Genomic DNA, 11,566 nt, shown 5'->3' on the forward strand with positions numbered 1-11,566 from the left:
GGTTGGCATCAGCGTCTCGACACAGCTCCTTGAAGCAGTTTGACTTGCTCAGCTTTATCTCCCGTTTTAGAGCGGCCTTGGCTGCTCGAAACACCACCCTTCGCTCTGCTCTGTCTGCATCAGTTCTTGCTCTCTGAACGCGCTTTCTGGCGAGGGGGACGACTCTATCTACGCTGCAGGAAAGATTGTGTTGTGCTGTGGCTAGCTGCTCGCACGCTCAGTAGATATAAAGAAGATTGATGATGATTCTGAAGATTTCCTGCAAAAAGACGATGCGCGGTGCAAGTAGATACGAGAAATGCAAGAAGATTTTTCGAAGATTGATTCGCTAGTGTGAGATTTTTTGAGCATCTAAAATTAAAATTTAGATGTGTCGCCCCCCTCGCTTTCTGGTTCGGAGACAGCTATCGCGGAGAGTGCTAAGTGCCTCGTTCCACCAGTAAGCTGGGCGCCGTCTGTTCCTTGGTTCCGATTTCCTCGGCATGGTTGTGTCGCATGCCCTCGCTAACGATTCGGTCAACCCGGAGAGCTTCTACAAAGAGATCCTTGTCGAATGCCTTCGTCTTCCACCTCCGCTTTTTTTTTTTTTTTTTTTTTTTTTTTTTTTTTTTTTTTTTTTTTTTTTTTTTTTTTTTTTATACAGGGGGGAATCTGCTCACAGACACCTGAGAAGGAACTCAGGGTGTGGGGATGGGAGAATTTCACTCCCGACCCACTAAACCTTACCCTGTGCGCTTGGCCCTTGGCCTCCCCGGAACCGCCCGAAGGCATTACTTCGTGGGAGGGGCCGCTGTAGCGCTATGGCGCCTCTCTAGCAATACTCTAACGATCTGGTCGGGCAGTAGGTAACTGCTGCTCGGCTCGCCACTGTCGTTGTAATACCGAAACTATGTGGGTGACCGCAGTCACCACCGCGCTCCAGTTCTCGGTGGTACCACACATCCTATGAACGATGTTGTCCGGACTGGTATCCGCTCCGCATATCGCTAGCATAGCGCTCGATACTGGCTCGAAACGTGGACAGGCAAACACGACGTGTTCGGCGGTCTCCTCGACGCCAGCACATGTGGGGCAGGTGGGAGTACTTGCATGTCCGAACCTATGCAGATAGCTCCTAAAGCAGCCATGGCCTGACAGGAACTGTGTCAGGTGGAAGTTTACTTCCCCATGGCGCCTGTTGACCCAGCTTGATACGGAAGGTATCAAGCGGTAAGTCCACCTCCCCTTTGTGGAGTTTTCCCACTCCAATTGCCATCTCGCGGTCGACACAACTCGCGCGTTGTTGCGCACCCCTCGAACGGTCCTCGCGTCATAACACGCCACATCCTCCTTAATGATAAGGCTGATTGACATCATCCCTGCTATGACACAGACGGCCACCTCCGCTTGCTTACTTTCGTTTTCCACATTGCCATAGGTATCCGTTGGCCAAAGCTGTACCTAATCGCCTGATGGTCAAGGTTGCAAATACTCATTTCAGCTAAAATAATGTTTTTCGGAATAATAAAACCAAAAGATGGTATGATGGTATGTTTTACTTGTAACTTACAAGAAGAGGTTACAAAGTATGCGTTTGAAATATAAAACCTGTAAATTTTGCATTCTATGAGTCACAATCAGCGATTTTCGGATCGCTGAGTGAGTGAGTGAGTGAGTGAGTGAGTGAGTTAGTGAGTTTGTGAAAAATCGCTGATTGTGACTCTCATGAAGTGAAATAAACAGGTTTAATATGTCAAACACATTCTTTGCAACCTCTTCTTGTATCCTACCAATTCAAAATATGATCATGGCATCTAATTACTTCATAATTTAAAAAAAAACATTGTTTAAGCTGAAATGAGTATTTGCAACCTTGCTGATGGTCACTATGAGTGTACTCCTCACACACTCTCCAGTTCATACTTGTCACTAACGACGGACTGCAGAAAGTGACGTCGATAATGGATTCCCTACCATCTTTGCGGAAGGTACTGATGGTTCCTTCGTTGGCCAGACTGACGTCCAACTTTGCCAGAGCTTCCAGCAGGCTATACCCTCTTGCGTTGGTACATCTGCTTCCCCAGTCCACTGCCCAAGCATTGAAATTTCCTCCAATGACGATTGGTCTCCGCCCGGTGAGCTCTCCGGTGAGTCCATCTAGCATCTGGTGAAACTGTTCCATTGTCCATCTCGGGGGTGCATAGCAACTACATACGAAGGTTCCATTAATTTTGGCGATCACAAAACCTTCGTAAGACCTCGTCACCACTTCTTGTATGGGATACCTGCCCATAACATGTATTGCCGCCATCCCTGCTCTATCGGCCACCCAGTTATCGTTATCGGGAGGGACTCGATACGGCTCCGCAATCATTGCAACGTCGCACTTTGTTTCCGTAGTCGACTGCCACAACAGTTGCTGTGCTGTGTCACAATGATTGAGATTTATTTGGGTTATCTCCATTACTATTGGCCCGCTATCGCCTTTTTGTAAGCTGGGCACCTGAAACTTCCCGTCATATGACCGTTTCCGTCCTCTTTTCTGCATAGCATGCACCTCGGTTGCTTCATACAGTCTTTAGCAACGTGCCCCTTCTCTCCGCATTTCCTGCACAGATCCGATCTATCAGGGCCTTTACAGTTTCTCGCCTGGTGACCAAAGTTCATGCATTTATAGCATCTCTCCATTTGCTTGGTAACCCGAGGGATAGTTTTCAGGGAGCATACTGACCACCCAACTTTGACTCGTCCTGTCTTCAGCAACTCGTTAGCTGCGTCCGTCGCAAGTCGTATCGACGCCATTTGTGTACCACCGTACGCCTTCCTCAACCGGATTGTCATAGGCACATCTCCCAGATTGCCTTGCACCTTCAGCGCACATCGTACCTCGTCTTCCGTTGTGATCTCATCCAGATCCTTGCACTCGACCACTGACTCCTGCGATAAGGCTCTTACGTTCGCGTCCTCGCCAAGAGATTTTTCGACGAGTTCCTTGAAGGCTGAACTCCTCACCGACGGGTCCTTCTTCAGCTCAAAGAGCATCTCGCCTTTCTGGGTGCGCCTGGTTTTCACCACGTTCTCGCCCAGTTGCTTCAACTCCGGATCCTCTCTCATTTTCCGGAGGAGTGCTGCGTATGTCGTTTTATCTTTCGCCTCGATAACCAGAGCGTCGCCCTTACTTCTCTCCCTATGATGCCTGGGGTTTTCCTTCTTCTTGACTTCCTTCTTCCTCTCTTCCGTCTTCTTCTTTTTCTCTTCCTCTTCATTCTTCTTTTCCTTCTCTTCCTTCTACTTCTGTTCCGTCTTCCTTTTTTCCTCTTCCTTCAGTTTTTTTCCTCTTCTCCTTCTGGTTTACGACTTTACGCCAATCATTGTCTTCTCCATCTTCTTGCTCCTTGTCTCCGTATTCGTCGTCCTTGTGTTTTTTGGGGTCCTCTTCGTCTCCTGGCGTTTCCCTATCTCTTTTTTCCGGACGTGAGTTCGTTGGTCCCTTCGGCGTCTCCTGCGCTACAGCCAGCATTGCATTCTCCTTGGCCTCAAGCAGAGCCTTTTCGGCCGCTTCGGCTCTTCTTCTCCATTCTTGCAGTTCCCGATCTGCCACAGCTATGCCGGATTTGATGACCGTCGCTAGTAGCTTGACCTCCTTGTGTATGTTGTTCTTATCCTTCACGAACACATAGAGTTCTTCGATCTTCCTTCTAAACTCCGTCATTTTGATTCTCCCAAGCTGCAATTCTTGCTGTTTGCCACTGCTAGATTTTGGTGTGAATATTTGGCATGGCACCGCACCTAGCTGCTCTCCTTGGGGTCCATGCTGTTCCACTTGGGGTATGCTACTACTGGAACTCGCTGTGGTCACCTGGTTTGACGCTGGTGATCTCTGCAGCTTTCTGGTTTTTGCGAACACGTTCGCTCCTCCGTTTTCCCTATCCGGCGTCTTGCCGCCATCCTTTTTTTTTTTTTTGGTTTTTTCGTTTTCGTCTTTTTTGTTTTTTTTTTCTCCAATGTTATCCATTCTGATGGGTCGTCCCTCCGGGCCGCTATCTCCACTCGTTGTATGTAGTCTCCTATCGTGATCTCATGGTTATATTTGCAAGCAGGGAGGCCGTGCTAGGGTTGACACGGTCCTTCATGGGGGCCGTGTTCAGAGCCACATCGGTGTAAATCAGGAATCTTACATCTGAGTCTACTACTCACCAATCACCAATTGGTGACGAGTTTTGAACGTATCCGGAGGCCTGCCAAGGTTTTAGCGGGACGGGGGCAGCCGCACTATTAGCCCACTCGCCATTTCAAGAAGGTGTCACCCTTCTTTACTTAGGGAGCAGAATAGCACGACTGTCAGCCCTGTAGCGTGGTATCCAATCCATTGTGCCGTGTCGTGTCCATAGTTCCATGCCGTATCCAGTATGCCGTAATAAGGATCTTACTGGCGTCGATCCTAATGTGCCGGTTGGCACTCCTGCGGGTTGACGAAGCATTTCCTTTATCGCCGTGTTATGGTTACCGCGCCAGTGTTCGCGTCGCACCCCCTCACTTTGCTATTGTCAGAAGGACAACATTGCCCAGGCTACACCACGGGGAGGTGTAAGGTAGGAACTTGTGAGAACCACAGCTAGGTTGTCAACTCACCATTGGTAGCCCTGTGTGTGTGTGTGTGTGTGTGTATATATGTGTGTGTGTGTGTGTGTGTGTGTGTGCGTGTGTGTGCGTGTGTGTATGCGAGTGTTGTGTGTGTGTGTGTGTGTGTGTGTGTGTGTGTGTGTGTGTGTGTGTGTGTGTGTGTGTATGTGTGTGTATGTGTGTGTGTGTGTGTGTACGCGTGTGTTTTTTTTTTTTTTTTTTTTTTTTTTTTTTATAGTAAGGTTTAGGAAAGCTTCAAGAAGCCTGGCCTGTAGTGAAGGTGGCACGGTGTGGTATCCACTAGTTGCCTAGTGCAGCTCCACTTAAACCCATTCCTTACTCTCTCCTCTGCCTGGATCCCCCCGGGACCACTGTGAAGCGACTACTTCGGGGGGTGGCTGTGCTCATGCACTTGTCGTACTCTCAGCGCTAGCTGGCGTTGCTAGATCGCTGCTCTTCTCTCCATTTACGCTGCAGCTCTGACATAATCTGTGTGACTGCCCTGCTGACGGCATTCCAAGAGTCCTCCTCTCGACACATTTCATCAACGACATTCTCCACGTTAAGGACGGGCATCTCCGTTCGCACTGCCTCGAACCTTGGACAGTCAAAGACCACATGCTCCGGCGTTTCATCGACGTTGCCACACTCCGGACAGAGGGGTGACGCTGCGTGTCCGAACCGATGCAGGTATTTCCTGAAGCAGCCGTGGCCAGACAGGAACTGCGTTAGGTGGAAATTGACTTCTCCGTGTTTTCTGTTCACCCAGGTCGAAAGAATCGGTATTAGTCTATGTGTCCATCTACCGTTCTCCGTCGTGTTCCACTCCTGTTGCCACTTAGCCAATGACTCCACTCTCACAACTTTCCGTACTCTTCCGGCTTCTCTCTGCCTGTAGCACTCACTGTCCTCCGCCAGGGTGATGCCGATAGGGATCATACCGGCGATAACGCATACTGCTTCCGACGAGATGGTTCTGTACGCACTCACGACTCGCATGGCCATGAGCCGGAACGTACTGCTCAGTTTCCTTTGGTTCTGTTTCCAGCGCTGGAACCCAGGCTGGACCTCCATATCTCAGTATCGATGATGACACGCTGGCCAGAAGACGCCTCTTGCTACTGCTGGGACCAGCGTTGTTCGGCATGATTCTAGCTATCGCGTTGATGGCCTTCGAAGCCTTCTCACAGGCATATTCGACGTGGCTGTTGAAGTTTAGCCGGTCATCGATCATCACTCCCAGGTATTTTAACACACGCTTCGAGGCTATGGTGTGCTCCCCGACGGTGATTTCCGCCCGCTGTACCGCTTTACAGTTACTGACCAATAACACTTCCGTTTTGTGGTGGGCTATTTGCAGCTTCGCTCCTTTCATCCAGTTACCAATCATGTCGATTGCCTCGGTTGACAACACTTCCACCTCTTCCAGCGTCTCGCCTGTTACCGTCAAGACGACGTCGTCCGCAAAGCCAACGATCTCAACTCCTTTGGGCAGTTTCAGCGTTAGCACGCCGTTGTACATCCCGTTCCAGAGCGTTGGACCAAGGATGGAGCCTTGTGGAACTCCCGCTGTGATCCTAATCGATCTCTGTCCCATGTCTGTCTCGTAGACCAGAACCCGGTTCTGGAAATAACTCCTCAGGATCCTGCACAGGTAGTCAGGGACCCTCATTCTATGCAGTGCTTCGGCGATGGCCTCCCAGCTGGCGCTGTTGAACGCATTCTTGACGTCGATCGTTATGACGGCGCAATATCGATCTCCTCTCCGCTTCTGTTTGGACGCCTTTTCAGCTCTCTCGACCACTGTCCGAATTGATGGACAGAATCAGGTGTCAGTGGAACGGGAGGGTCACCGGGAATTCGGAAGCACAGTGGAAATAACTTTACACACGCGGAATACTTTGTAAAAAGGTATTTAATCGGGAGAAAGAATACAACACGTTCTATGCGCGATGAGCGATCAGTTTACACTGAAAGTAAAATGCTAACAACATTACCTTGATGTCACCGGCTCTTGGTTCCCAGGGGTGGGCGATGTGGAGTAGGTTTAGGAAAGGGCGTAACCATTGGATCTCCACACTCCTCCTCAATGTCGCGTCCTTTCTGCTACTCCTTGATCCCGAGAATCTGTCGGAATCGTTCCAGCTTCAGAGGTCCCAACGGTTTTGTGAACGCATCCGCTGCCATCAAATCAGTTGGGCAATACTCCAAAGCTACTTGCTTCGAAATACACAGTTCTTCGACGAATCTTTCACGCGTGTCGATGTGTTTCGACCTACGGCTGGCTCTTTCAGTTGTAACGAACGAAATGCAGCCTTGGTTGTCTTCTCGCAGCACGGTTGGCTTCCGTTGCTCTTCGTCGAAATCTCGCAGAAGTTTCCTCAGCCACAAAGCCTCTTGACAGGCTTCGCTAAGCGCCACATACTCAGCCTCCATAGAGGAGAGTGTGACGCAGGACTGCCGTCGACTGGCCCAGGAGACCGCACCGTCTCCGAACATAAAGACGAATCCGGAAGTTGATCGTCTTGTCTCGATATCGTCAGCCCAGTCGGAGTCCATGTAACCGGACAGAACTTGATCCTCGCCTCCGCCAAGATGAAGATAGAAGTTGCGTGTCGATTTCAAATAGCGGAGTACACGCTTCGCTGCTGACCAGTCACGTTCACTCGGCTTAGCGAACTTCCTGCCTAGAATCGCTGCACTGACGGCCAAATCTGGTCGCACACTAACGGCCAAATACAGGATTCCACCCACTAAGCTTCGGTACTTCGTTGCGTCAACCAGATCTGCACTCGTGTCCGCCGTCTTCAAGAACCCCGGATCCATAGGGGAGTTCGCCGTTTTCGCTTGATCCATACTAAACTTGGCAATCAGTTGGTCGATGTACACCGGAAGACGCAGCTTGAATCCGCCACTATCTCGAAGCACCTCCATGCCTAGGAAGTGGCGTACATCTCCGAGATTTGTCAACTCGAATTCGTTCTTGAGGCTTCCGACGATTCGCTGGATCTCTTTGTCGTCCGTTGATGCCACCAGCATATCGTCGACGTAAACCAGAATGAAAATCTTCAAGCTGCCTACTTTCTTCACAAACAAGCACTGGTCCGCGTGAGACGCACGAAATCCAAGTTTCGCCAACACCTCTTGGAGCTTCTTGTTCCAGCAGCGTGCGGCCTGCCGTAGACCGTAGATGCTACGCTTCAGACGGCAGACGAACTCCTCCTGCCCCGGCAGCTCGTAGCCAGGAGGTTGGCGCATGTACAGTTCCTCATCCAGCTCCCCGTTGAGGTATGCTGTCTTAACGTCAACATGCCGCACAACCATCTTCTGCTTCACAGCTACCGCAAGGAACGTACGAAGCGTCGCTTGGTGCGTCACTGGAGCGAACACTTGGTTAAAGTCCACTCCGAACTTTTGCGCAAATCCTTGCGCCACTATTCTTGCCTTGTATTTCACTACTCGTCCCAGTTCGTCCTTCTTCACTTTATACACCCACTTGGAGCCTATCGCCCTCTTTCCCGGAGGCAATGCAACCAGCTCCCAAGTGTCATTTCGCCGATGGGACTCAAGTTCATCAGCCATAGCGTCTCTCCACTCACGTTTCTGTTTCGCTTCACTAATGTCCGTCGGCTCTTCGACCGCACACGCCGCGATACCCACAGAAAAGTCTAGCACATAATCGTTCAAATATTTGGGGATTGCCCCACGGTTTTGGCGTGAAGATTGACGAACTGGGAGTTGCACTCTGTTCTCGGAATTGTCACTGAACGAATCGTATTGGCTTTGTTCATCATCACTTCTTTCCTCTTCTTCTTGCTGCGACGGATCTTCTCCGCTTCCTTCTTCTTCATCACTGATCACTGGTTTCTCTTCTTCCTCTTCTTCAGCAGATCCACGTTTTTCAGGAACGGAAACAGCAACCGGAATCTCCGACGACGATGACCCATTGCCGAGCTCAACGAATCGAGCATCGCGGCTCACAATGATACGGTCCGTTTCACGATCGAGGAATCGATATCCTTTGTGCTCCATGGAATATCCTACGAAGAGCATCTTCCGGGCTTTGCTCTCCATCTTGCTTCGCTTGGTTTCCGGAATGTGCACAAAAGCTTCAGCGCCAAACACTCGAAGGTGGCTGAGATCCGGCTTCCGACCCCACCACAGTTCGAAGGGCGTCTTCGTGAGTGTCCTTGACGGGAGTCGATTCTGGAGGTACGTGGCGGTGAGCACCGCTTCACCCCAGTACCGCTTCTCCAGGTTGGCGTCGATCAACATGCAGGTCGCCATCTCGGTGATCGACCGATTCTTCCGCTCGGCCACTCCGTTGGATTGCGGAGAATATGCGGTTGTGTATTGTGGTTTTATTCCCTCCTCCTTATAAAACCGTCTCAACTCGGCATTATCGAACTCGCCGCCACCGTCAGACCTAACTACGCGCGGCTTGCGCCCTGTTAGAGTCTCAACCCAACGAACATAGTCTTTAATATTGCCCGCCGCTTCGGACTTGGCCTTGAGCAGGTATGTTACGGTAAACCGACTATAGTCATCAATAATATGCATGACATAGCGGTTGCCACTCGGGGTCTCGTTTTTCATCGGACCGCAAAGGTCTGTGTGAACGATGTCGAGAATTTGGTTCGATTTTCGTTCAACGACCGCAGGGAAGGGGACGCGGGCAGACTTTCCCTCCATGCAACACTCACATACAACTTTCAATCCACAGTTGCTTACCCTAATTCCGGTTGCAAGCTCCTCCTTCAGCAAACGCTCCGCAGCCGCCCAGTCGCGATGGCCCAATCGTCGGTGCCACTGGTGCTGGCAGTTTTCCAGATGTTGCCCAGCCGTAGCATTCATCGACGAATGACCGAGACGCAGTCGATACAGTCCGCCGGTGCGAACTCCTGTCGCCACAACGGTACCTCTTCCATCGCAAATCTTACACAAATCCTCTTCGAACAACACTTTCAGGTTCTTCTGTGCCAAGCGCCCCACGGAAATCAGGCTCGTCGCGAGACCCGGCACGTATTTCACTTCGGCCATTGTGATTTTAACATGTTCACCTTCATCATCAATGCCGTTTAGCACACCACACCCTTCACCACGAATCTGGGTTTTCTCACCGTTTGCCATGGTGATCCACCCTCCGGCGAATTCCCGCAGCGTACCGAAGAACGACTTGTCTCCGGTCATGTGTGTGCTGGCACCACTATCGATTACCCAGGCGGACGAGCCAGCTTCTTCGCCCAACGTAAAGGCCACTTCTTTTTCGCCGCCCTGGGCGGTCTTCGCTTTTGCCCCCTCCTTCTTGGAATTTTCCGCCTTCTTCAGCGCCAGAAACTTTCTGCAGTTCCGGCGAATGTGGCCCGGCAACTTACAAAAGTGGCACGTTCTCGAACCCGGTTCCTTCTTACCTTCGGAAGATCGCATCGCCTTCTCCGTCTTGCTGGAGGAACCATCCCTCTCCATGCGCCGGAGGTACTCATCCGTCAGTTTAGATTTCACCACGTCCATAGAGATATCGTCATCGGAACGACCATCCAACGCAGAGACGATTCCATCGAACGACGGCGGCAAGCTTCGCAGGAGCATGCAAATCTTCGTATCTTTATCGAGCTCCGTGCCTGCAGCATCGAGCCGATCAAACAGCTCGTCAATTTCACACAAATGCCGATCCAGATCGCCGCGCTCCGGAAGATTCATCGCGCACAATTTCTTTAGGAGGGACACACGCACAGACCGACTCGTTTTCTGGTGGTACGCTTTCAACGAGTTGTAAACATCGCGCGCGGAAGCACTGTTCTTCACCAGCGCGAGCTGGCTATCTTCTAGCAATAGCACGATGGTTGCTTTTGCCTTTCGGTCGGCGTTCTTCCAGCGAGCATATTCCACCACTTCGTTTTCATCCGGAGGGTCGTCTTCGATAACAAACCACAGGTCTTCACGACACAGCAGCATTTCGACGCGAATTTTCCAGGTCTGCCAGTTCTGTCCGCGCAACTTCGGAATAGAGAACCTGGCATCGACCATTTTCGCGAATTTCACTTTCACTTGCCGAACGTAAACAAAGTCTTCTTCTTGTCTCGGCGCCGGCACCGCACGTTTGCTCTACGTTCGTCACGAAACGTCTTCCACCCGACCGACGGTGGGAAATCAAAACAACGCTCACCAACACACACAGCCGCTCGAGCAGCGGGCAGTCTTCGCGCGGTCTTTTCGTCTTTTTTTTTCCACTCCTCGCACACACGGCGGAACAGCAGCAATGGCGGCTCGGCCAGCCAGAACTTTTACAATTCACTTTTCCGATTCCCGACGCGGCTTGACCACTGGGCCCATAACCTGATGGACAGAATCAGGTGTCAGTGGAACGGGAGGGTCACCGGGAATTCGGAAGCACAGTGGAAATAACTTTACACACGCGGAATACTTTGTAAAAAGGTATTTAATCGGGAGAAAGAATACAACACGTTCTATGCGCGATGAGCGATCAGTTTACACTGAAAGTAAAATGCTAACAACATTACCTTGATGTCACCGGCTCTTGGTTCCCAGGGGTGGGCGATGTGGAGTAGGTTTAGGAAAGGGCGTAACCATTGGATCTCCACACGAATTGCATCCACCGTCGATCTCCCTTTCCGGAATCCGAACTGCCTCTCCGACAATCCGTGCTCACTCTCCGTGTATTTCGTCAGCCTGTTTAGGATGATCCTCTCCAAGAGTTTTCCGAGTGTATCCAGCAGGCATATAGGCCTGTATGATGCTGGATCCCCCGGCGGTTTTCCTGGTTTCGGCAGCAACACTAGCTTCTGTATCTTCCACCTGTCAGGGAAGTGACCCTCGTTCAGGCATTTCTGCAGCACCATCCTGAACATGTCCGGGGATGACTGGATCGCCGCTTTCAACGCTACGTTGGGGATTCCATCCGGACCGGGAGCTTTCTTCACCTTCAATCCTTTCGCCACTACTA

At 50.9% G+C, this 11,566-nt stretch overlaps 1 protein-coding gene across 1 annotated transcript; it reads right to left on the bottom strand.

Moving 5' to 3' along the window:
- Positions 1-419: 419 nt before the first annotated feature.
- Positions 420-3,691, bottom strand: LOC135713581 (uncharacterized). The gene is made up of 3 exons (XM_065236712.1): positions 3,335-3,691; positions 2,711-3,267; positions 420-504 (listed from the first exon to the last, which is right to left on the bottom strand). The coding sequence occupies exons 1-3, from the start codon at positions 3,689-3,691 to the stop codon at positions 420-422; spliced, it is 999 nt and encodes a 332-aa protein (XP_065092784.1).
- Between the last annotated feature and the right edge of the window lie 7,875 nt (positions 3,692-11,566).

This window comes from Ochlerotatus camptorhynchus, unplaced genomic scaffold (genome assembly GCF_037179485.1).
Source record: "Ochlerotatus camptorhynchus isolate MF236.1 unplaced genomic scaffold, CSIRO-AGI_Acam_v1.1 ptg000569l, whole genome shotgun sequence".
In the NCBI taxonomy this organism is placed as follows: Eukaryota; Metazoa; Arthropoda; class Insecta; order Diptera; family Culicidae; genus Ochlerotatus; species Ochlerotatus camptorhynchus.

Bases quoted from the DNA above. Each gene is read 5' to 3' on its own strand.
- LOC135713581 (XM_065236712.1), bottom strand. From the start codon at position 3,691: ATGACGGAGTTTAGAAGGAAGATCGAAGAACTCTATGTGTTCGTGAAG. The intron at 3,268-3,334 runs GTAAACCAGAAG...GAACAGAAGTAG, and splicing joins ACAATGATTGGCGTAAAGTC to AAGGAAGAGAAGGAAAAGAA. The intron at 505-2,710 runs GTCAGTATGCTC...CCGAATCGTTAG, and splicing joins GGACGAGTCAAAGTTGGGTG to CGAGGGCATGCGACACAACC.